The sequence below is a fragment of the Siniperca chuatsi genome, linkage group LG1 (assembly GCF_020085105.1).
Source record: "Siniperca chuatsi isolate FFG_IHB_CAS linkage group LG1, ASM2008510v1, whole genome shotgun sequence".
NCBI lineage: Eukaryota > Metazoa > Chordata > Actinopteri > Centrarchiformes > Sinipercidae > Siniperca > Siniperca chuatsi.
In genome coordinates, this window is record NC_058042.1 from 4,477,882 (window position 1) to 4,504,038 (window position 26,157).

A 26,157-nucleotide genomic window follows, 5' to 3' on the forward strand; every position below is an offset into this window, starting at 1 on the left:
TGCATGATGAAGGTAAATACAGAAATGTAACAGGAGGTTAATACATTAATAAACATGACATTAAATGCAGGATCTCTTGAAGACAATTCCAGTGTGATTGCTCATTTCTTGTTTTTTCTTTCTTCTTTTGAGCTGGCTTTCCATCTTTTTTCACGCTTGGAAATATTTGTTCTTTTTCATTATTCTCTCTCTCTTGCACCACACTTGTGAGTTAACTTAAGCCCCCCTACTGGTAAGACTAGTAGAACAGAGAGAGAGAGAGAGAGAGAGAGAGAGAGAGAGAGAGAGAGAGAGAGAGAGAGAGAGAGAGAGAGAGAGAAACTGAAATTGTTCTTAAAATGTAGAAATGTTTGAGGGTAAAGATTAGGACGACAGAGACGGAGGAAAAGATCTTACTGAACACCTGCTGACGTCATGATCACATCTCCCGGTTCATAATCTGCTCCGAGGAAACTGCAGGGACACTCGCTCCTGAAAAACCACAAAAGTAAACAAAAACAAAGCACACACAAACACACACAAGACCTCAGCAATTATGTGATTTAGAGAGAAAACATCATTATGAATGTGACAGATGCAACGATGGTTTGTTGTGTGCAACAGAAAGTGGGTGTTTTGATCTGTGTATGAGCACAAGGCTTTTAATTAGATGTCCAAAGATCTTCAGAAACCTCCTAAATCCCAAATTACACATCAGGCTTTGAGTGATGTAAACCAGACACTGCTCAGTTTGTTCGTTATTGTGTAAAGAATTATGTTAAAGAGGGATTTGTGTTGCCTTAAACAGAGTATTACAGGTAAGTGGATAGGAGACAGATAAGAAGGCTTCAGGAGGTGAAATCAGTGCTCAAGGAGTCAAATCCACAACCAAACATCCATCAAAAAACATAATCTGTTTAGACAAAAATCTTATTATAAAAACATCAAAAAATTACAGTGGATCTACATTGTGTTAAACTGTGTTTAGCGGAGGCTGAAAGCATTGTAACATATAGGCCAGCGCCACACATCGGCCTCTGTACTACAAATTCTTTCTCACTGGTTATCAGATATCTGTGTCGACCCCAGCCCGAGTGGGAATGAAAGGGGGGTTTCACAGTGAATTCCTTGATGTAACTCTATCACATGGTAAGTAAGGTACCGTGCTGCACTAGGATGTAAAAACCTGGGACATTTAAGAGGAATTAAGCTGCATGTCTTCTAGGGCAGAGCAGGCTGAAAGGGAGAGCACAATTACTGAGGTCCTCTGGCTCTATAACGTCTGCAGGAAAGATACAAGGCTTTCCACTTAAAGGCTGACCTAAACTTCAGAGCAGATACAAATATCACTTTGAGGGGATTTGTTTGGTGGAGTGACTCCAGCCAGTTAGCCGTTTAACGGGCTTCACAACACCGCAGCAGGCAGAGCTGGAGCTGCTCCGATTCACTGATTCCCTCCTGAAGTTAACGCTAAAATGACAGTATGTCATGATGTAACAATTTCATTGTCTAAATACAGTAAAAAGATATTTGAATGTTACACAAAACTACCTGTCACAGTGATAATTATTGTATCTCTGTCCTTGTGTTGCTATTTTGCACAGAAAAGTAAATGGAGGTTGATTTATTTTTTCTTGATTTACTTCTGCTTGGAGACCCCGCCCCCTCAGCCTCACCTGTGCACACAGGTGTGCGTGCGATGGTTGTAGAAGGATCCCTGAGGGCAGACGCAGCCCTCCTCACACTCCTCCCCACAGTGCTGCGGGACGGAGAGGGCGGAGCAACGGCGCTGGCAAGACGACACGCAGGTGCCATACTGCATGGTAGCAGGGCAGGTGACGGCTGCAGAGAGAGACGGTGTTAACGGAAAGATTGAGATTCAGATTTCCATATTACCACATAATTCTACAGAGCAGGAAGCTGCTCAGTGTGATTATTCTGGCTCACAACACAGTATCCTTTGGATGTTCTAATGCCACAACATCATCACATTTAAACCTGTAATAACTACATTTTTGACATATCACCTTTTTGTTATGCTAGTAGCGGCTAATGTAGCCTTGAGCCGCTAGCCTGCAGCAGAGATGAGGAGCGGGCTACAGAGGTCTGGTAAGCTCACTACTTTCTAACACCACACCCCCAGATTTTTCATTTTCTTGTAGTCTTCAGCCCCAACCGACCCTGACTCAAGTGACATCACTTGAGGACATTTATCAGATTTCACACAGCTGCCTCTGGATACACTTAAGGTTTTATACAACTATTTCATATATGCAGTAGTACTCCCCAAGACCTGTAAATAGACTTTGATGTGTAAAATCAGTGGCGTTCCCCTTTAACAGCTGTAACCTTTTAAGTAGCTGCTGTAATTGGCATCAGCAAAACCTATCAAACCTATTTTTTAATGTATGTTTATGGGCAACACTTCCTCCTCCTGTAACACCTAATTTCCCCTTCTGGAGATCAATAAAGCATCATCTTTTCCTAAAACTTTACAATTTTACATTTCAGGTGATTTCTATCTTAATCAGGGTTAAAGATATGCTCTCTGATTTTGTGATAGTGCTCAAATCCCAAATGTTTATGTTCTGAAACTCAACTACGGCCATGGACACAGAGCTGAGAGGAAAGTTTGGGCTTTGGATTTGATATTGGGCGTTATAACGAGAAAAAAAAGAAAGTCCGCAAAGTAACATGGTTGGCCAATCAGATTTCAAGGATGGCACCCTGTGGTTCTGTGTCTTCCATCAACGCATCATTATAATTCATTCATAAACTCAGCTGCCTATAAGAGTGGGAGGCGAGTCCAGGGACAAACCAGCCTCTTTGATCTGTATACAGAATTAGCCAACATGGCAGAATATGAATATGCTGAATACTCACCACAGTCGGGTATCTGGGATCGAAAGTCAATGATGACAGAGAATCTGCGGCAGTGGCGAGCGTAGTGGGCCAGCGCAGAGCAGAGGCAAGGCGTCCCACACTTACAGGTATCTGAGCGACACTGCTGATGGAAGGATGTCGGACTGAGGTACTCGTGGCAGGCGGAGAACAGATCCTGGTTCAGTACTTCACACATCTCTGAGGCATAGGCCGCTGAGCAAGGGAAGGAGCAGGTCGACATCACGTCACACACATAAAAACATTGAAAAATGGCAGAAATTCACAAGCCCTGTAGCTGAAAATGTACAAATATATGCAAACAAAATGTGGACAAATTAAAATTTACATTGACTTTTATTTGATTCAAACACATCCATTTAAATAAATGTGTCTTCAGCTGCTTCACAGTAAAAGCCAGACAGGAATCTGATGAGAGCATGAACCAATGACAGGTTTACTGTGAAACAGCTGCAGACATGTGACAAACACAGTTTAGCCTTGAGTGCTAACTTCAAAGATTACATGACAACATGATTCAAATATAGACCCTGAAAATAAATGGACTTTGTTTGATGCACAATTATATAAAAATAATTTCAAAATTATTTACTGCTTAGGATAATACAAATAAATTATTTGTCTACAAAAAAGTGGTAAAAATGTTTTAATTAAGTCTCATATCACCATCACAATATCCCAAAAGTTACATAATGCATATTTTTGATATTATACAGCCCTATTTGAGAGGTTTTTACATTTTCACCTGATATGGACACACTGCATATTTAGAATGTTTTGGAGATATACAATAAATAGTGTAAAATTCAAAGATACTGAACACGAGCATAACATAACTTAGAACATATATATTGTCTTCTTTTTCACTACTGAAACAGAAAAAGCTCAAGGAAGAAGAGAGACTGACCGGCCTGCTGGTGTGTGTCACAGGGGTCGAGCTGAGGCGTACTCAGGCTGGGCGAACAGGCTGACGAGACTCTCCAGGCGTTTCCAAACAGCTGCGGAGTGCTTTCTATCATACCTGATGGAGATCTGCAGGAAACCCAGAGCACCGATTCATTACAGCAACATGGAGCTGGGAAACAGCTAGCTCATTTTGTTTTTCATACAGTGAAACTGATATTGGGACGAGATGTTGCTACCATCGAGTCTCAGGGTCGTACAATACCCGGGTAAAAACTGGTGTTCCCATTGCTGCTACACGTTCCACAACATTTCCACTTTGAAAGAATAAATGTAGCATGCTGATGGCTAGTGCTATAACAGCTAGCTTAACGTTAACATTACTACAACACTAGCTACTGCTGCTTCCTAAGTAATCCTCCTAATAAAATCTGTTTTGTTTGTTTGGTGTTTGTTTCAGTATTTCAGTGTAACAGATGCTGTATAAAAACAGTTTTGACATGTGCAGTTGCAGTTACTTGTGTATTATGTTTTGCTACATGCTTCTTTTTAGTGGTTTTTTTGTGTGTGTGTGTTTAGATCAAGCAAATAGTTGGCCAGTTATTCACCTCCATTCCCAGTGCCCAATCCCTAGTTGTCAGCATGGGAATCAATACAAGCATTCAAAATAATGGGCATACCAAATGAGATAACTGAGGTACCAAGTGTTGTACAAGTGTTGCAAATTACAAATTCTTTAAATTTTCAGTGTCCATTTTCCACCAAAGAAATTACAGAAAAAGTTTTCAAAAACATTCAGATTCAATGAGATGACTTAAGACTGGAGTCATATTTTTGTTGCACTCTGTCAAAAGAAAGAAAAAACAGGACATAAAGCGACACTCTGTCAAACTGAATGCAGACAGATCAGCGTGGCCACAGATTTAAAGACAAACATATTTTTGTAACTTTCGAAGGAAAGGTGGAAGATTATGTACGCCCAAATGTGAAGTTCAGTTTTGATGTCTGAGCAGCCCTGTCTGCTGTCTGCTCCCACCTTCGCCTCAGCGTCCCACTCGATTGGTCAGATGGACCCATTTCACTTTTGAAATCAGAAGAGCAGAGGAAAGGAGATACCGCTGTTTCTGACTTACTATCCTGTTTGTTTTGGCCATTAAATGTGCCAGTTTTGATTTATTGTGTCTAAAACAACTGTTAATCCATAAAATTTAACTACTGTAGCTTTAAGGCAAAACACAACAGAAGTCAGTGCTTAGCACCAAAGACAAAATATAAAATAGAAGATTCTGCAAGTCCTTTCTGAAGAGCTTCGGGCAAAGTGAGTTCCAGTTTTCTTTCTAGTAGCATACGACCACTTCAGTCACCAACTGTGATGTATATCCATTTACAGCTGTTAGACAACATCCGCCCTTTATGGTCGGCCATTACGATACGGCACAGTGGAGCCCCTATTCCACTAACAGTAAATTCCTTGTTGAAGTGGCGTGTCCAGTTGGGCGCTCATCTGGCCCGCCTAAAAGAGCTGATCAGAGAGCGAGGCTTTTGATGCCGAGCCGCCGAGCCAGTGTGCATTACAGAGAGAGTGTGTGAGAGAGAGAGCACTTCACCATCACCTCCCACTCTGCCTCTGAAACAGGAGTATGCTCTCTCTTTTTATCATTGGAGGGGGGGGGTTGACGGAGGGCGCGTAATGGGTCAAAGGTCAGCCAGCACACACTTACAGGAAGTCATCTTGAATGTTGCCGTTGAAGGTGCCACACAGGCCCACCGTGTCGTCCTTCCACAGCTCGTCGGCCTGCAGGTAGAGGCGAAACTCCTTCCAGCTGTACTGCAGACGCAGGCCGAACGCCGTCTTCACCTGGAAGAACATGGACGACAGCTCCTGGATGTGGAAGATGTCTGCGGGGGATGTGGGAAGAGGACATTTAGGCTTTCAGGTGGTGGTAGATGGGGTTAAGTTAATATAAGCGCATATGCATGAACTTCTGTATAACACATTTGCAAAGTTTTCTTTTAATATTTTAAAACCTACATTGTTTACATCCATATTCCCAAGCTACCAATCTTCTTCTTCACTGCTTTTTGCTGGTGCATTGCTACGTCTCTTGGCACATTACTGCTACCTATCGATCAGTGTGTACTCATGCCCGTGCACATGATACAAACAAGACGGGGATCTGTTCGTAAAAACGTCACTCCATCGCACTAATAGTGGTCAAAAATCAGTAACTTAACACTCCCTGAAAATCTGTGTTTTGCTGACCTCCAGTGATTTAACTGACCTTGCAGTGATGTAGAAGTGTACTCCTGGGTGTGCCAGTACACTGTGACATCACTGTTGGGCACACCCACCTGGTGTTAAGTTCCTCTTTTGGGATAATTTATTTTAAAATTTAAGATATACAAAATACACACATAAACTCACACAAACATGGCTCCAAATCCAATCCCTGTCCCAGCCACAAACAAACTGAAAGAGGACCTTACTCAAAAGGAGTAGGTAGTAGTCAATTAAAATTGAAAAGAAAAGAAACATGTAATTAATGTATAAATAAATACAACATAAAATAACAAGAGGCAATCTAAACAATCCTGGCTTATTCAGAAGACTAATGGTGTATCAATGCTCAAGGTGTTCATACAGGTCTAACAGGGTTGCCAAATCTTCAGAAAGGTGTTTCTGAGAGTATGTGAGATCTTTAAGAGTGGGATGCAGCTATTCATTTCCAAAAACCATGAGCTATGAGGAGATGGGAATCGAACGTCCACGACACCGCTAAGTTCCTCTTTAAGAGGAAGTGTACACTGTGCTGGCAATCTGACGGATGATTTCTCCCTGTATACGTGTTGAATGTAAGCGCAGAATGGTACGTTTATAAAGAAACTTAAAGAAAACCCGAAGTTTACTGTTTCAGAGTTGCAGGTGACATCACCATGTCTGTTTGACCAGTCAAGACCTCTTTAGCTTAGCATTTACAGACAATTAGACCAACTTGATAAATATATTCTTTCAACTCTATTTTTATTGTGTTTTGGGGTAGGGCTGCAACTAATGATTATTTGTATTAATTATTTGGTCAATTAATCAATTCATTGTTTAGTTCAGAAAATATCAGAGAATCGTGAAAAAAATTTCCTAGACCCCAAGGTGATCACTTCAAAATTGTATTTTTGTCCAACCAACAGCCCCAACATATTTAATTTACTATGATATGAAATAAAGAAATCCTCACATTTGAGACGCTGGAACCAGTAAATGTTTTTGCTTGATAAATGCTTAAAGGATTGACAGTTAGAAGAGTTGATTAACTTTCTACTGAAAAAATAATTGATTAATTTACTAATTGTACTATTGCACTAGTTTTGGATCTGTTTGGGATTTTACTTTGAGATTTAATTTATTTTTTCTCCTTTATGTTTGGAATTTACTGTATTTTAAATTGTACATGATTCTACATAAACAAAGACCGATTGATTGGTTGAACCTGTTTGTAACAGAACATAAAGCGTTGTGTTAGTGTTGCTTTTATTCCTTTAGGTACCAAAATATCAGATCATTCTCACACAGTTCATAACAAAATATATAAAAGGCTGCTGACTCGATCAACAGAATGCCGCAGTCAAGAAAACACTGGTGTGAAAAGGGAGAAATACTCATTCTGTGCAATACAATGCAGGCGCTAACCCAGTAAATATTGGGAAAATGTCCGTTCAATAGCACAGCTGTCATTCAATCCGTCTCTCCCGTGACTCGCAGAGTTCTGACAGAAGTCTGGCGCTGGATGAGAACAATGTTGGAAGGTGATAAAAGAGGGAGTTACCGTCAGAATAGGGCAGGGAGATGCGGTACTGTCCAGCCATGAAGACCTCTCCAACGTGACTCAGTGTAATCTCCGTTCTTGGATCCTCGTCAATAACCAGGTTAACTGATTGGATGCAGGCCCCATCCAAATTCTGCAATTGAGACAAGATGGCTTGATAAAGCATGCTGGCATTATCCCAGCAGCAATTCAGATACACAATAGGACACACAATGAGACTGACATAATGGGAAGAGAGAGAGAGAAGAAAACAAGAAGGGGAAGGAAAATGAAAACTATTTTACTCTCAAATCGCCGGCTCCATGACAAATAATAAACTGTGAGTGCTTTAATCTGGCAAATGTCCAAAATTCACACTTTCAGCTCTGTTTTCCCCAACTCCTTAGGGAAATATCTGGCTCTTTAACTGCTAAATGCCCCTCATGTTCTCCAGCTAGTCGCTCACTTTGTCTGTCTTTGTGTGGTGCTGGTTTTTAGAGCTTTTTTGCTGAAAACAGCTGCCTGCTGCTGCTAAAAACAGGTCTTTGAGAGCAGTGAGAGTGAGCCAAAACGGCAAACTGCAGAGTCGGTGGATAATTCGCCACGGGTTCATCATGTGATCCACTGTTAATATAAAAATATTGATTATAGCGACTTTAAGGTGATCTAACCCTAATTGTAACCAAGTAGTTTTAGTTGCCTACATTTAACCAGATCTTAACCATAGGACATGACAAATCAGAGCCATATATGAGTCAGTGCGTTTAAAACAAATGTTGCCTGGTAGTGTCACAAAATGTATATACTCAAGGAAATCACGAGTACTTCAAAACTGTACTTAAGTACATCACTTTAGTAAAAGTACGTTTAGTTACTCTGCCGCTCTGATATTTTTAAAGTAAGGAAGCCTGCGCGTCGCTGACAGTAAGCGATCTGCCTCTATGAATCGTCTCTTTCATAAGTGGCAGAGCCCCATAGCCGAAAGGTTTTAGCAACCCCCTCCTCCTTCTACTCTTCCCATCATTCACCTCCTGTTTTCGCATAACCTTCTCTCTGTCCAAGTCCCCCACCCCTCCAGCGCCTCTCTTCACCTCCCTCCTCACTACAAAGCCGCCCACAGCTCTGTCAGTCAGGCCAGATAAGGTAATCCTGTTCAGTTGGCTGTTAGAGGTCTCGGGCCTCTGCTCTGATGAGTGGGACATTTTATATCTCGCCTCCTCCCCTCCATCGCCCCCTGTTTGCTGAGCAGCTCAAAGGCTGCTGGGAAATTGCAGGCTTTGGAGAGAGGGGAGAGGAGAAGAAGCTCTCAGTCTTTTGTTGCTTTTCGTGTTCATTATCTGCCACAGTTTGATCGAGACGTTTCCTCGAGGCTTTCATTTCTCTAAGTCGCAGCATGGCTCTTGAACAAAAAATGACCTGGACTCAGCAGGGATTACTGAGCACTTAAATTATGATATGATCTACATGACAGACAAATTGCATAAACCTGTTAGCCGGGCGAGCAGAACAGTTTGATTGCAGAGGCTAAAGTGGAAGAGTTGTGCAAGAGATGTAGAGATTGTTTCAAAAGCAGAAAAAGAAAAAAGATTAAAACGGAACTCACAGCTCCACAGGGGGCATTCTGGACGGTAACTGTGAACTTTCCTGAGTTGCGACTTTTGGCGAGGACATACTGACATGTTGCAGGGAAGGTGTAGCTCCGCCCGTCAAAGGACTGAAAATACATATCGCCAGTCACCGAGCACTCGCCTGTAGAGAGAGCGAGACATTTTTATTTTCTTCATTCATCCGAGGAAACTTTCAACTTAGAGCAACAGTCTGGTAACTACTGGGCGGGCGCCATGCTCAGCAGCACTTCAACAGCAATCAGTGAAAGCTCTTCTAACTGTTTTGTCAGATTTCCTGCATTCAGGTCTACATCTTTAACCTCATGACAGTGTGAAGGTCTAACTAACTAAACTAGGAGTTTTTTTCCTTCCTTGCTGGAAGCCTCCTTCTTCCTTGCTTCCTTCCTAGAAAGCTACCTTTTTTCTTTTCACTTGCCGAGGACATACCCTTCTTTTTTGCTCCCTAATTAAGAAGCTTGGTCTCATCCTTCATTGCCTTGAAGTATCCTATGTCCTTGCACTATATTGTGGGACCTTTTTTCTTCCTGGCTCCCTTAGTATGAAACTATTTCTTTCATTGCCCTTTATTATGATGGTTCTCCTTCCTCCTTTCTTCCTCCTTAACTAGAAAGTATCCTCCTTCCTCCACTTTCTCCCTAACTAGGAAACGTTTCCTTGAACTATATCTAGAGACTTTCTTTATGCACTTCCTTTCTGCTCCCTAATTAAGAAGCTTGGTCTTTCCATGCTCTCTAAATAGAAAGCTTCCTCTTGCCTTGCTCCCTAACTAGGAAGCTTCCTTTTCCCATGTTCGTTACTAGGAACCTTTCTTTTTTTCCTACTGCAAAACTCTTAAGCTTCCTTCTTCCTTTCACTTGTAGGAAGCTTCGGCCTTCCTTGCCCGTTTACCTCCTTACCATTTTACTTAGATTTGTTGCTCTTTAACTTGAAAACCTGATCCTTCATTGCCTTGAAGCATCCTATGTCCTTGCACCACATTGAGGGAGCTTTTTTCATCCTGGCTGCTCTTTTATTGCCCTTGGGTTGTAATAAAATAATCACCTCCCATCACAGTGTTTTGCTGAATGTGACCTGCAGTACAGTTTGAGTAAAAATGTAACCACCCACAGAGGGAAGGCACAAACCTGGGCAGCTGTAGTCGGTGCAGTTCCACACTCCACCCACGCATGTGCTGAAACAGAAAGCAGAGAGGTCCACAGGTGGGGAACATTAAAGGCTGAGCTAATCAGCAGGATCACTGATAGAAACTAGACACACCAAGCCCAGGTGGTCAGATCTGAGAAGATTAAAAGGACTGTGTGGAGTCTGCAGGACAATATCCTGTTTTTTTATACATTATGATGACATGTAATGCAACATGGTCTCACATGTGTCCATCTAGGGTTCATTTAAGACCCAAAGGGAGTGAAAGAAGGTTATTAGAGATGTTATTTAAATAGTGTAAAAAGCATGAAGCTGGTACTCCTTGCTAACATTAGTTTATGGAATGAAAGAGTATTTGGCATAGGAGGTGAGAGAGACGTAAAAAACTGCTCACCAGTTGTTGCATTCCTCCTGCAGCGTCTGTCCAGACGGATAAAACATGCCGTGGTACTCACAGGGACAGTCGGAGGGCGTCACGCAGCCACCGTCCTCATAGATCAGACCTGAGGAGAGACAGATATCATCTGGAGTGGAAAACATCAGAACACAGACAAGATAGAAGATGCCGGATTTTTCTCTCATGTCTATTGAGTTAATAAAAGATTAGAGGTTAACTGAAGACTCCTGAAGGATGCAAAAGAAAAGTGATGAACAATTAATTTAAAGGTGGTTTAATAGGTGGTTTGTTTTAAGGTCAGAAAACAAGACAAAAACTGTAATAAAAATGTGTATTTGCTAGAAGTCTTTTGGGGGGAATAGACACTGCAATAGATAATAGAATCTGAACAGAAACTCACCATCAGGACAGTAGCATCCATCCAGGCAGGCTAGCTTGCTGTCGATGCATGTTCGCTCCAGGTTGCAGGATGCCGGGCAGCAGCTGATGCATTCCCTGTACTGCAGACCTAGGGGACACTGCTTCGCTGGTCGCAAAAATGAAACACAACATACACGTCAAAAACACTAGGGATTGCCCATGCAGCTGACAAATCAGACAAACAACTCTCTGACGCAACAAATAAAGTGAAATTTATGCCAGCGTCTGTCAACACCAGCATGATTGCTGTTAATGCATTAGCTAATCCATGATAAATGCTGTGTATCTGTTGACTTGATTACAAGTACAGCAAACTGTGACATTTATGTCCGGAAGTTTGCAATGTTGAACATATAGTTCATATTGTTCACCAGCTGAGCTGTGATTAACCTAAACCCTACAGATCTGCTTGTGTGACAGGCAGTAATCCAGATGAAACTAATTTACTAAAAAAAAGTTGAATAGTCCTGTTTACATGTTGACTATTAAAACTAAACCATGCCATAGATGACGTGGAACAGTAAATAGTACAGTAAATCTGCTGCAGTAACAGTAAGCTAATGGTTACGTAAGCAGACTACACCACATCTGATCGATAAACTCATTTTAGTGGGCTTCCAGGTGAAGGTAGTGAAACAAAGTAATGTGACTACATATCAACACTTTTTCACATAAAATGGACTAAAATGTTAGAATTTCTGTTTTTCATTGTAATTTACGTCCCCTGCCCGCTAGCTTGCCTGTTCCAATAACTTCTTTTAGTTAGTTAAAGGTTTTATTGACAATATTTTTATGTAGACAAATAATTTAAAAGTAAAAGTATCACTTTTCCTAAAAAAAAATATTATGATTGTGAATTAATCAGTTTAAAAATTCTGACGGGTTCAAATGAATGTTTCTGAAAGTCTCTGTGTAAGATGTCTGAAGTTCCTGCTTCAGCGATCAAGAGTCTTAAAGTGCGACCAAATTATTTTAGTGGGTAATGTGATTATATATTGATCATTTTTTTTCAGTCAGTTATTTTATTTGATGGTTATTTAAAAAACAAAAAAACTATTTTATGTCCTGTGCCTTCTAGCTAGCTGATCCACTATACCGTCTGTAATTTATGTCTGTATTCTAATTTAATTGAGTATCTGCCACACCGGATAGTCCAATCAAACAATACACCAACTGAAATCCCTGATGTGCACACCATCAATCTACGGCAGTGCATTGCATTCACAAAGAAAATAAATGGAAAACGTTTCTCGTAATTGTGACTTCCATATCTCATATTAGCATTTCATAATTACAAGATAAAGATCCCATAAGCTACAATAACTATGCAGAATTATAATACAAGGAAGTCATTCTGTATCTCCAATTTTTCAGTGAATGCAACACCTTTCCATGTTACCCAGAGAGGAAGAGCTGAGCAAAAAATTCAGCTGGTGTAGAGTTTGGTTGAACTGAAACGTGCAACTTTTTGGTCCTCTAGTAAAAAAAAAAAACACCTGGAAAAACGTACCACAGTAAGGAATGTGCTGCCTCCAGTCGTGCAGTGGGTGGTCAGCGTGGGCACAGGCCCGGGCGTACTCGCTGAACACCTGGCATACCACATCACCGTTGGGACCCGACCTTCAACAGAGTAACAAACAGAGAAGGACTCTTTGAGCGGAGCCAGGAGAGGTGTGGCCACAAAGACAGGTACGCTAAACCGATCAGACTGTGCAGCTCAAACAAATAACTACCCACCAGCTGTGTCTCCATCATGGGGGACAACTTGAGAATTGTCTGTTAATGAGTAAATCTTCCAAAGAGGCTTTCAATTGAAAGCTATAGCTGAAAAAGTTGGTTGTAGTGAGACTGTATCATCTGATAAGCTAAATTTGTTTCTGAACACAGTAAAATGTTTTGTCTTTAGCACTAGTCTCTGTTCCAAATCTGAGTTAACAGTAACAGATTGCAAGGGCTAATGTTACTCACAGAAGGAGGGATCGTTCAGGATCATGGACCTGAGCCACCAAAAGACACAACTGAGAAAGTAACAAAAGTGCTCAGTCTTCTTGGTGGACATGGACTGAAGGGCAAAAATCCAAGAAATCTCTAAACACCTCTCAAGTGGCTAAAGATACAGAGATGTGTTCAAAGAAGAGTGATGCCCAACAATACCTTACTTAAGATTGTGGAAAAATTGAAGATTTCAACACCCAACATTCAACATGGATGCTGTGTTCAGAGCAGTCGGCATAGTACAAGAGCTAAGAGGCTGCACTGGTGACATTATTTGTTGAATTGAAGATTTTTTTACATTAAAAATATCCAAGGCAGGATGTTATTAATGTTAAATTGTTAGTAAAGTGACTTTTATGTGATTATAGCACATGAAAAATATGAGACAATCCCTACAAAAATTGGTGCAGGCTGTGCTGCTTTCAGTCCATTCTCAGTGTCCCCAGCTTTGATCAGAGGGTATCGGTGTGCATTGGTGTCTGCCATGGTGAATTTTTAAATAATGCTACTGGCAGACACCAAAGCCAGAAATGTTCAAATCCTACATCTAGTTAGGCTTAAAAACCATGTTAGGCTTAAAAAACTAACATAGAAATAGTCAGAAAAGTAGATAACTCAACTGACAATAATATGCGGAAATACCGCAGAAAATGAAAGTAATTTGAAGAGATGGCGAAATAACATGCGTATGATTTAAACCATATGGGGTGACCTCAGAAGCTTGAGTATCATCCATACTGCTGTAATTACTGCAAGACAAATGAATGACATTCACCAACTGTACATCTACTGAATAAATGTTTTTCTCTAACTGTTAAAGTTTCCCTCCAGTTCCCAGTATAAAGTGCTGGATCGGAGCGTCTGTCCGACTCTGAGCCAACGAAGGAAAACACACGAAGGGAAGTGAAATACTCTCTCGTCTTCTTTAAGAACAGGAAATAAACAGCTGCGGTGCATCAGGTTTTTAATTCCGGCATGAGACCTTCCATGTGTATTTTTGGACACAATTCAAATGACAACTACTGGCCAGATTTCCATGAAATGTGGTGTGGATATTTACGGTCCCCAGAACTGTAACGATGGTTACCCCCTGATCTTTCCTCTAATGCCACCTTGGGGCCGAAATTTCCAATTGTACAGAAGAATCATCTCAAGAGCTAACCATGACATTTACTCAGCACATTCATGCTCCCCTGAGGATGAATCCTTTCCATTTTGGACACAAGTTCTCAAAAACAAATAGCTTGATTCCCATGAAGATTTCTGTGGATTCATGGTCCACAAGGGCTTAACCCTTATGATTTTTGGTAACACCCTGGCATTTCATCAAAAGCCCCCATCAGGACAAAATGAACACAAGGTATCTCAACTGGCAGATCTGAATCTGAATCTTACATGCAGAGGTCGTTGGAGCAGCTGGCTATGTAGGACAGCGGGCTGACAAAGTCGTGGCAGCTCTGAAATGGCGGATCCAGGAGCATTGCACACACCTCCTCCACTTTCTGCAGCCATAAAACACACAAAGACAGTTTTTCACTCATCATTCAAAATCTACAGTCATTTCAAACGAAACGTATACGATCACGAAAAAACTATTTGTTTCAATTCAATTTTTTGTGTTGTATTCGCTGTTTATGCAGGAGGACATCTCTCTGCAGCAGGGAAGCCTACCGTTTTTATCAGACAACTTACCAGCAGGACATGAGCATCGGCTGCAGCACAGGGTGAAGAGAAGCCTGAAGGCACCATGGGACATCGGGCCTGCTGTGGCTCCGCCTCCACCCAGCTATTCCCAAACATTTCTATGTCATGAGTCAGCACACCTGGGAGAGACAGAAACTGTTTAAAAAGGCCTGGTCTGCTGAAATGAAGCGGGAGGGTCACACTGTCAAGGCCAGTTGTTTTGCATGTTGAGAATTACAAATTGCGTATACTGACTATTTTTCAAGGCATATTTTATGTTTTTAGTTTGATTTCCTACCTTCCAGGCAGCCACTGGTTTCATTTCATTTAAGTACACTGTGGAAATTAGCTTGTAAAGACTTGCTTGAGTTCAATAACCCATTACAGTAAACTACAGCATTAGGGGCCTCTACTTTTTTGTCAGAGTTACGATATGTTAAGTGTAGTTATGCGGCGCGTGGACTGTTTGTAAAAAATGTCTGTGAGATTTGAGAGTGAGCTGGTGACCAGCAACCTTTTGAATGCAAGAAACAACCAAATTCGTCGTTGTTATCAGCTCATAACTGTAACGGATTATCTTGCCTCATCGAAGGTATGTAATGAGCATAAATCTTATGCTTCATAAAATGGTGAAGAGTAAAGTAAACATCATTTGTTTTGACAGAGCTAAAACAGAGAACATGCACGCATGCATTACAGTCCACGTGGCCTTGTTGTTCTGCTTCATGGTTTGATCCAAATATTATAAGATGATTTCTGTCATCATACCTACTACACTTGGACTGTATGTGTTGCATTTACATTTTTTTTGTTAATGAGGTAAAACGTGTCCCTGAACACATCCTCTGATGGCTGGATTGATCAGATTACAATATGTCTGGATGTGTGTACAGCAGGATTTGTCTGTGGTTAAGTGCTGACTGATTAGAATCTAATCCACCAAGATGCAGGTTGATGCAGGTGACAGGAGGGATTAAAACAAGCTGAGCTGCTCTCACGCCCCACGGTCAGATTTAAGAAGCGATAACTTGGTTAAGTGACTTGCTGGGACTCTTGCTGCCTTTAAATGACTATGAAGCAGGTTCTAACTACACATTGAAATATAGTCATAGATAGTTTTGGAATGGAACTGAGTACATTTACTCAAGTACTGTACTTGAGGTACTTGTACTTTACTTGAGTATTTCTTTTTCATGCCACTTTCTACTTCTACTCCGCTACATTTTAGAAGGAAATATTGTACTTTTTACTTCATTACATTTACAGCTTGAGTTACTAGTTACTTTACAAACTAAGATTTTTGCAAACAAAACATATGAAGAGATTATAAAAATATGATGGTTTGTTATAAATTCAACTATCAAGCTTATACAAGTACAGCAGAAAATATAAACTGATTTGTCGATTGACATAAAATTAATTGGCAACTATTTTGATAATCGTCTAAATCATTTTTAGGCAGAAATGGCAAAAAACAATCATGGTTCCATTGTCTCAAATGTGATTTCTCAATTTATTTTTAATAATGTTGAGGTTTGGACTGTTGGTCGGACACAACAACATTGTGAAGGCGTCACTTTGGGCTCTGGGTCATTGTGACAGCATTTCTCACTATTTTCACAAATAGTTTACTAACTAAACGATCAATCGATTAATGGAGAAAATCAGCAGATTAATTCATAATGAAAATAATCATCAGCTGCAGTCCGATACAGACCAGTTCAAAATGAGCTCCAGCTCAACCAGCTACAGCAGCAACATCCTGCTTTTACATTAATGCATGAGGAATAATAATGATGATGATATATAATAGTATAACAGTCACAGGGGACACTTTACTGCATTGAGTACTTTTACTTTTAATACTTTAAGTATTTTTGATTATAGTCACATACTTTACATAAGTAACAGTCAATGCAGTACATAGAGTATTTTTACAGTGTGGTGTTAGTACTTTTACTTAAGTAAAGGATCTGAATACTTCCTTGACCACACAATTTTAACCCTGACGTTTAGACTGCAAATCAATGCTCACTGTATTATCATGTCACAGACAAAATGATCGTACCAAAACTCGTCTTCAGGTCGTCCTGGACGTCTGCGTTGAAGTTCCCACACAGGCCGCAGGTTCTGCCCACAAACTCTGGGCTGAGTTTGATGTAGACGGAGCCGCTGCGTCCCTCCCAGGCCAGCGTGAAGCCGTGCTGCTGCGTCACCAGAACATACTGTGAGATCCGCTCCAGCTGCAGGTCATGGATGTGATGAGGCAGCTGCAAACTAAATACAAAGGCAGTGAATCGTCAGTGAGAACAGACACCGCCCTCTCTTCTAAAAGGAGCTCACACTGACTGATATACAGCATATAGAGAGCAAGCAGACTTAGACAAATTTAAATAAATAATACATCCTGATATAAGGAATTCCTAAAAGAGAGAAAGCGGAAATAGAAATCATAAATACATAATTATATTTCACATATGAAGATGTTCTGTTGTGTCTTGTGTCACACTGCTGACCTTTGGCCTTTGAAGGTCACGTTGGTGGCGTGCAGCCGAACCTCACCCTCCCACGGGAGGAAGAGGCTGACAGCTCGTTGGCAGGTGTAGGGGGCGGAGCTACAACCCAGGTCATTGTGGACCTGCAAACAGCAAGATGCAACAGTGAAAGAAAGTGTGTTGGAAACCGTTGCAGTACCCCCACTGGGACAACAGAGTGTGTTTTTTAAAATGTCAAAATGGCACGGTGATACTTTTTAAGAGATCATATGAAATCAAATAAAAAGATCAAAACCAACAATACATTTATCTTACATCTTTATCTAAATGTATTAAAGTATCATGTGTGTATCAAATCCTGATGTATCTTCTTCCTCTGAGCCGTAGAGCTCCACTGTTGACCAGAAACTATTAAAAACACATCAGTGAGCCTCACTGCTGCACTGGGTGACATGTTCCTTCATCACCACGAACACACACACTGTAGTTTATTCTGACTCAGTCCCACACACACCGTCCTGCTGCTCCCAAACACTCACTACAGCACATGTGGATCCATCCACCGCTGAAAATAGTCCCCAACAAATGCATTATTTCTTCCTGTTTGAGTAACTTTTACTAAAAACTACAGAGAGCAGCCATTTTAGAAAATTATTTAGCCTTTTAAAAAATGAAACTGTATTTGTGAGGCGTTTTTAAAGGGTAACATCTTCAGTAGGAACCAATGGTCTCAGGGCTGAGTGCCACAGACCGGGTTGGGAAGTCAAAAAGTATTGAGAGACGGATTAACGCATTGTTGGTTTTGTTCGTTTCATGAGATTTGTTGACATGAAGAAAAATGTAGAATAATGCCAGCCGTATCATTTGAAAACTCTTTAAAAGTTTTCATATTTGCCTGAATCTTTTTCTTTGTTTAAACTTGACTGAGTTTTCTTCAGTTTCTGAGTTAAAGAGAGTTACGTTGAGAGAGAGAGAGTTGTGTTTTAATTTCATCATGCCATGTCCGTGGACCACAAATAGACCAGCAAAAACTTTACCAGCTACTGCGAAAATGAAGAATAAAGAAATCAGAGACAACAATTTTAGCCCCAGCTCTCCCTAAAAGACTGCTTTAAACGCTGAAACTTGACCCTGAAAGTAACACACACACACACCTCTAACATCTCCCTCTAACATGTTCTGGTTGTTAGATTTGCACCATTGCAGTTTCACATTTTCTTTTTGTTTATGAAATGTTCCTTACTATTAATATCGATATTAATGAACTATCAATAATCTTAATGCGTTTGGATCTTTTCATGTTCCCTGTTTGGTTTGGTTTTCCCATACACAGATACAGTCTGCTGCCTTTTCAGGGGAACAAAGTCCCGGTTTGTTGCAGATGCTTTCAAGGCATGGTGGGTAATTGCAGTATTTAATGGTAATTGACTCTAATAACCAGATAGCTTTCACTAATCTTCAGAGCAAATCTTATCCTCAGGCTGAGACTGAACCTTGCAGAAGTCAGAAAGGAGAGTGTGTTTTGTAGCAGGACACCACTGAGTCCAAACTTTCCTCGACTGGAAGCAGGTGTCGAACCGAAACCTTCTGGGCAGCTTCTAGTCTGGAGGATTTATTTCGACCTGGTGTGGTTGAGTCTGAACTAACCTGGACGACGATGCTGGCCTGGGTGGTTTCCTCACAGTCCCTCAGCAGAGTGTAAGTGCATCGGCCGGGGAAGTAGTAGTAGAGGCCGTCAAAGGTCTCAAAGTTGTACTGACCCCACGTCCTACACGTCATCTCCCTCTCAAAACCAGGATTTGGAACTGGACAGATGAATTGGGGGAGAAAAGAAATGATTATGAAAGGATTTCCCATCATTTAAGTTCAACGTAAAGAGCTGTTAATTAGTGTTGATGAAAACATTTTGGAAATCTAGTTTTATAGCCATTTGCTTATAGTATATGTGTCTTTACAAATAATTGAGTTTCATATTCACACTTCATGACATACTGTATCTTTCTTAATGCTTCATTAATCAATTTTTAGCCATTAAGGGGCAGAAGAACTCCAAAAATAGCTAACAGACCCACAGACATATTATGGCCCTTAAGTTGTTATATATCTTAGCATTCAGTTGGAGTGTTGTGTTTCTATTCACCTGATGAAAGTCCTCCTTTTAGCTTTGTTTTGGTCTACACAAACTCCTCCTGAGACAAATTTCTTTTCTTTAGTTGCTACATGCTCCACTTTCTTCACCAGCTAGTCTCTAACTTTGTCTGTTTGCCGTTTGGTGCTGAGCAGGTAGTGTACAGTGAGTTTATCAGAGTTTGGTGAAAACAGCAGCCTGCTGCTACAGGAAATGAGGTTGATGAGAGACCGAACCAAACAGTTACTGTGCTGTAAAATCAAAACACTGAGCCAATCGAGGCTAAAAAGCTTTAAATGTTAATGCAGAAATATTGATTAATAGATCTTTTTGTGCCAATGCAGAATTCCACCTCACTGGCAGTTTTTGGCCTGTTATTAGGCTTTTTATAGTGTTAAACTGTAGTTGAGTTAACCTGAAATGTTCTTAATTATATTTAATAGTCTGAAGGAACAAACCTACCTACAACCCTACTCGCGAAAACTCGTATTTGGCCTCACAATAAGTCATAAAAGGGCAGGGATGAAAACTGTATTTCCTTAGAAATAAGTGCAAGTAATGTTTAGTGTTTCTGCATTCACACGTTTGCCCTTAAAACCAAATATTGTAGATAATTGCAGTATGACAAATAGCAATAAACTAAAAAGAATTTAATTCAGTTTATTCACCACCAAGCTAGTGAAAAGTTCCACTCTACATGCTTTATTTACATGTTGTGAAAATAACCCCTAATGCATTGACTCACATTGGTTCTAATAAGAAGAATGGTTTACCTGTCTGACATCTGTTTCCAGTGGCCTGATACAAGCTGCAGTCACATGACTCCGACTGAACGCACTGTCCTCCGTTCAGGCAGGGAAACACACATGGCTCCGCTGGGAGAAAACAAACAAACAATGACACTGCTGCTCATCAGACTGGAAACCTGAAGAAAACTCAGGACAGCCTCCACCAAGGAATAATGTTCCTTTTTCAGGTATTACTGATACAAATTTCATCATTCAGTATTTCACCTGAATCTTACCTGATAAAGGTCTACAGATTGAACCATTATGACTAAATGAAGAGAGTAGAAATGACTGACAGCGTGCGAGATTTCTGGTTTCTAATCATTTAGTATTTCACAGGTAAAAAAAGTAAGAAAGACTAGATAAGATAATAAATTACTATTTGTTTCTTTCATGTCCCATAAAATCTATGTCAACCGCCGCAAAATTGTCTCAGTACATTCATGCTAAGGAGCACTCGAACAGACGTCTAACTCTGCAGGTCACGATTTTAAGGAAAAGTCGCCATATGTCTGCCCTGCCCCCACCTATCATCACTGAACGCACCACCAAACACCAAACGATGGCTCCTCATCCTGCAGTGACACCATCTGCTCAGTGGGCTTATAGCTTGTCGGCCCAGTCAGCCACGTCCCACACAAGCACATGTACCATACAGGGGTTTGTGAGGGGGGGGGGAATCAGATGAAAGCTATTTTCCTTCTGTTCACTCTGTGAGGGGGAAGTAAAACAGAGGGCTCACTTGTTGCTCTGTTTAAAGTCACATTGCACGACTTTCTGGCGCTTCAAAAACGGCATCAGGAGGTAACTGTTTGGAAACCTTGGACCTCTTTAGGCAGAACACCTGTCAGGTCTGCAACGCTTTACACCAAAGGCACAAAACAGATAAAACAGCTGTTGTGAGTGTTTTCAGGACAGAGGACTCATTCACCTGTTACTGTTTAGTGCAGCCCAATCACCCAAGTACATTCATACGGGATGATTCTGCAAGACACAATTTATGCCAAACATTTACAAGTAAGGGTGTGGACGTCGCATGGTGGGTTCCATATTGTTCAATTGGCGGAGACTGGGTTTTGCATCCCATCTCAGACCAACGTTTAATGTTTGCTAGTTTGTAGCCATGACCACTAGGTTTTTCCTTATCTTTAATGAATTATTTGATATTTCGGGAAATACACTTATTTACTTTCCTGTCAAGAGTTAGATGAGAGATCAATGAGTCTGTGGTGGCCAGTGCTATCCTGTATGCTGTTGCATGCTGGGGCAGCAGGCTGAGGGTAGCGGACGCCAACAGACTCAACAAACTGATCCGTAAGGCCAGTGGCATTGTGGGGGTGGAGCTGGACTCTCTGGCCGTGGTGTCAGAGAGGAGGATGCTGGCCAAACTACACGCCATCTTGGACAGTGTCTCCCACCCGCTCCATGACGTGCTGGTCAAACAAAGGAGCACCTTCAGTGGAAGACTCATCCCCCCAAAAAGCACCACAGAGCGCCACAGGAAGTCATTCCTGCCTGTGGCCATCAAACTCTTTAACTCCTCCCTCTAAGTGTCACTCTGTATGACCCTAAGTCACTAAACTGGACATTGGACCATTAACATCACTGCAATACTTGATATAATTTTGCAATATTCTCTGTTTAATACTCCTGTGCAGTATACTCTGTTTTCAGTTTAATTTATTGATATTTATTCATACCTCTATTACTGCTGTGCAATATCCACCGTCTCATAATCATCTCAATAAGCTGCACTTAACTTGACAGTACTCATTATTGCACTATTACTTATATTATTACATTGTATTATACCGTACATACTTATCAACCTCTAAATCCACTTTGGTACTTACACTTATTTTAACTTTTATACTTTATATCCACTTGTAATTAATTTATCTTACCTGTATTATAGCGTATTATATTTTGATTTGCTTAGTACTTCTATTCCTTCTATGCTCAAGAGTGCACTGAAGTGATAGTGAGCAGCTGTAACGAAAGAGTTTCCCCTCGGGGGTCAATAAAGTATTTCTGATTCTGATTCTGAATACCACTAATTTCTGTGCGCGAGGTATGGAGCTAGAGCCAGGACGTTATTAGCTTAGCTTAGCTTGGCATAAAGACTGCAAGCAGGGGAAACAGCTAGACCGGCTTTGTTCAAAGTTCAAAATATGTCTACCAACACCTCTAAAGCTCACTAACACTTTGTATTTCATTTGTTTAATCTGTACACCAACTGAAATGTAAAACAAGCTGTGTTACATGCTGTAACTGATGACAGCAGGAATGGGTGCAGTGACTATAAAACCACTAATTGTTGTCTTTACATTTCAATTGGTGTACAGATTAAACAAATGAGCTTTAGATGTGTTGGTAGGCATATTTTTTTTACCTTTGGACAGAGCCAGGCTAGCTGTTTTCCCCAGGTTCCAGTCTTTAAATTAAGCTAAGCTTATAGCTCCATAGCTCCACAGACATAAGAGTGGTATCTATCTATCTAACTTTCAGAAAGCGAATAAGCATCTTTCTTAACTATTCTGTTAAAGCCACTATGTGTAGGATTTGAAAATTTCAGACTTTGACATCCCTCAGTGGTAGTCTCAAAAGGGACACTATGTCAGATAGCAGTAAACGCCAACACCTCCTCGCCACAGATCTGAACCGGATATACTGAGAATGGCAGAGCTGAAAGCAACACACAGACTGCACCAATTTTCACAAGGATTCTCTCATTTTTTATACACTTATGCCATCAGAATAATTTGAAATAAAAGATTTTTGCCAATCTGCAGCAAAAGAAACCTGGTGTTATTTGTGATGTTGCAGTTCCAAACCAATGCCGTCTGCACACATTTAACATCCATGTGAACCTTTATAAACCAACCTTGAATCCTACGAGACGATGACCTCAGGGCTTCCTTCGCCTGCTTGGTGAGCTGTGAAATATTAACTGGATGCTCATGTGGTGAAAAGACTCCACTGACTGTGTTTCCTGGTGACGCTGAACTAGATGACGATTGGTTTGATGGTACTGAGCTGGTCAGGGATTGGTCAGTTGGTGTTGAATTTGATTGGTTATGTGATGTTAAGCTGGATGATATTTGGTGTGATGTCTTTGAGCTATTTATGGATTGATTAGCTGCTATTAAAGTGGTTGGTGAATGATTAGAAGATGTTGAGGTGAGTGATGATGGGTTTGATGCTTTTGAGCCAGTTGTTGATTGCCTCAGTGGTGTTTGGCTGGATGATGATTGGCTAGGTTTTGTAGTACTGCCTGCTGAATGGTCAGATAAGGTCTTGGCTGGTGCATTGCTGACTGGTGATTGACTGGCTGGCACTGTGTTGGTTGGTGTTTGGCTGGCTGTTGTTGTGGTGGTTGGTGATTGGCTGAGTGGTGCTGTGGTTGTTGGAGATTGGCTGGATGATTGGCTGCCTGATGATTGGCTGGCTTGTGTTGTGGTTGTTGGTGATTGGCTGGATGGTGTTGTGCTGACTGGTGATTTGCTGGCTGGTGTTGTGGTGGTTGGTGATTGGCTGAGCGGTGCTGTGGTTGTTGGTGATTGGCTGGATGGTGTTGTGGTTGTTGGTGATTGGCTGGATGGTGTTGTGGTTGTTGGTGATTGGCTGAGCGGTGCTGTGGTTGTTGGTGATTGGCTGGATGGTGTTGTGGTGGTTGGAGATTGTCTGGATGGTGTTGTGGTGGTTGATGATTGGCTGAGTGGTGCTGGGGTTGTTGGTGATTGGCTGTTGTGTGTTGCGCTGCCTGGTGATTGGCTGGATGGTGCTGTCTTGGTTGGTGATTGACTGGTTTGTGCTTTGCTGCCTGGTGTTGTGCTGGATGATACTGTTCTTGATGGTGTTTGACTAGATGGTGCTGTGGTTGCAGATGATTGGTCAGAGCTGAGGGTCCATGAGGAGGTTGGTGTCCTCTCTGTGCTGGAGGACGTCAGATTGGACGTCAGGTTGGACGCAGCGGTCCGGCTGACCAGTGACTGACTGGAGGAAGACGTGTTGGTTTCTAACTCAGCAGCTGCTGTCTGGAGGTCCTTCAAGGAGAGAAACTGTATCAACAGTAGGTCTATTTTATGCAACAGTTGCAACCATTCAGTGATACAGTCATAATCTGATCCTGCCTAGCAATGTTTCAGGGCCTCTTCCAACCAAATATATTTAATCTGATCATTTTCATATTGGGCCTTGGCACTGTTTGGCAAAGAGAGCAAGGAGCCAATTTCAGCAAAACAAAATTAAGTCCTTGTAACGCAGTCTGATTCTTTTAATTAATTCCATGAGTTTAATAGAAACTAAAGCACATCTGAAAAACAAGCTCAGCTCTCAGGTGACAGATTAATAAAGATTTGATTAAAATGTAAGACACCCAAAGCTTTTACAATTCTGTGTTTTGTTGGGGCAAAAATTCCTCCCAGAATTACGCTGGTTGATGCCAAACCAGAGTCCTGACTGGTGAGGATGGAACCGAGGCAGCGCTGGGAAAAGAAGAGGCTCAAGAGGAAAGAGCTGTCATCCAGCCTTCATTAATGACTCCTCTGTGACTTCCAACTCAGCTTTCCCATCCAGGTCGACAACCCCACCCTCTCCTCCACCACCTCCCCTGTGTGTTTTCCCATTTTGGATTATCTTTGTTGTATGAGATATGCAGCGAGGGGACGTTTATCGAGTAGTTTGTTGAACAAAAATGTGAATTCTCACTCCTAATAACTTTGTTTAAATTGCCAAGTTTTACAGTTTACGATGCAGAGCTGCTGCAATTAAAAGATTGTGTTTTGGAAGCTCTCAAGTAAAGTCTCGGAAGAATAAAAATCTGCGGGAAACACTGAATATCTGAGATGTTTTGGCATGAAATATTGTCAGATTTTGATGGCCAGATATTGAGCAGAAAATATACAGTAACAGCAGCTTTAGTTTAAAAATATTGGCTTTTGCATTGGCATCAGTCGAAAATGGTTTCTACACTCGGAGCCTCCCTGGATACCTGAGCTCTCAAACCAAGGCTTTCATCTCAAAGAGCCGGAACAAAGCAGATGGCAAGGGTGAAGGGTTGGGGGTATGAGGAGTGTGTGACTATGAATTATTAATCACTGATCAGAATCAGGAGATATTGAGACTGAGCAGGTCAAACACAAATACGGCAGAGTGTCGACCCAGATCTCACCATGCATTGATTAAACTACGCTCAGAGATCTGACATGAGATAGATCTGCTCCTTATACCTGTGACCTGGGACCCATGCTACTAATTGCTTGGTTCGTTTACTAACCCCTATAGTTTGGACCAGATTCTCACGCCTCTCTGAGCCAAAGGGACGCTGGACAAAAAGAGCGACCACATTCAGGCTGATGGAGGCTCTGATAGCGGAAGAGTGAGACAACAGACCAGCTACTGTATATTCCTGCTGAGATTCCCTCACACGTCTGTTTCTGAGGAACAATCGTCACTTTGGGCAATTTAGCTTTTACATGCTGAAGTGCACATCAGCAGGTAACAATGTACATTTTCAGCTCAAATCTTTACGTGTCATCTAGGTACAGTTTCAGCCTGATCCCATGAGAAATTCGTACTTTTTTGTACAGAAATACATGTATTTCAAAGACACTTAACTTGTATTTTAGTTTGATGAAAAGATGCTGTCTGTCTGTTTGGACTCAACCAATGTGAATTTTTATAATGAAAACAAAACTCTAAAATACCGCAATGAAACCATAAAAATACTGTAGGTGATGAGACATTTTTGAAATTGAATTTCAATTGAATTAAAATCAAATTGTAGTAATTTTTAAAATAATGGCTGCCACTTTTTAAACTCTATGATACAAAAAACACTGACAATCTGCATCCATTACTACACCATCCCACATAATATACTACATATAGGCCTA

The 26,157-nt window shown here is 41.1% G+C and overlaps 1 protein-coding gene across 6 annotated transcripts in view; it reads right to left on the reverse strand.

The window, feature by feature from the left end:
* Nucleotides 1-26,157, reverse strand: part of otog (otogelin) — a 70,275-nt gene that overhangs the window by 41,987 nt on the left and 2,131 nt on the right. For 5 of the 6 annotated variants that reach the window (XM_044216430.1, XM_044216343.1, XM_044216253.1 and 2 more), the window contains exons 4-21: nucleotides 23,145-24,306; nucleotides 20,246-20,347; nucleotides 18,992-19,149; nucleotides 17,366-17,487; nucleotides 16,918-17,126; nucleotides 14,859-14,989; nucleotides 14,562-14,668; nucleotides 12,682-12,791; nucleotides 11,152-11,277; nucleotides 10,749-10,857; nucleotides 10,336-10,382; nucleotides 9,187-9,332; nucleotides 7,605-7,737; nucleotides 5,505-5,682; nucleotides 3,788-3,912; nucleotides 2,863-3,075; nucleotides 1,656-1,821; nucleotides 397-471 (exon numbers count right to left, since the gene is read on the reverse strand). In XM_044216430.1, coding sequence (XP_044072365.1) covers nucleotides 397-471; nucleotides 1,656-1,821; nucleotides 2,863-3,075; nucleotides 3,788-3,912; nucleotides 5,505-5,682; nucleotides 7,605-7,737; nucleotides 9,187-9,332; nucleotides 10,336-10,382; nucleotides 10,749-10,857; nucleotides 11,152-11,277; nucleotides 12,682-12,791; nucleotides 14,562-14,668; nucleotides 14,859-14,989; nucleotides 16,918-17,126; nucleotides 17,366-17,487; nucleotides 18,992-19,149; nucleotides 20,246-20,347; nucleotides 23,145-24,306 — 3,419 coding nt within the window. Of the gene's footprint in view, nucleotides 1-396; nucleotides 472-1,655; nucleotides 1,822-2,862; nucleotides 3,076-3,787; nucleotides 3,913-5,504; nucleotides 5,683-7,604; nucleotides 7,738-9,186; nucleotides 9,333-10,335; nucleotides 10,383-10,748; nucleotides 10,858-11,151; nucleotides 11,278-12,681; nucleotides 12,792-14,561; nucleotides 14,669-14,858; nucleotides 14,990-16,917; nucleotides 17,127-17,365; nucleotides 17,488-18,991; nucleotides 19,150-20,245; nucleotides 20,348-20,496; nucleotides 20,924-23,144; nucleotides 24,307-26,157 lie in introns of those variants that run through there. The other variant, XM_044216698.1, reaches the window with a different exon arrangement.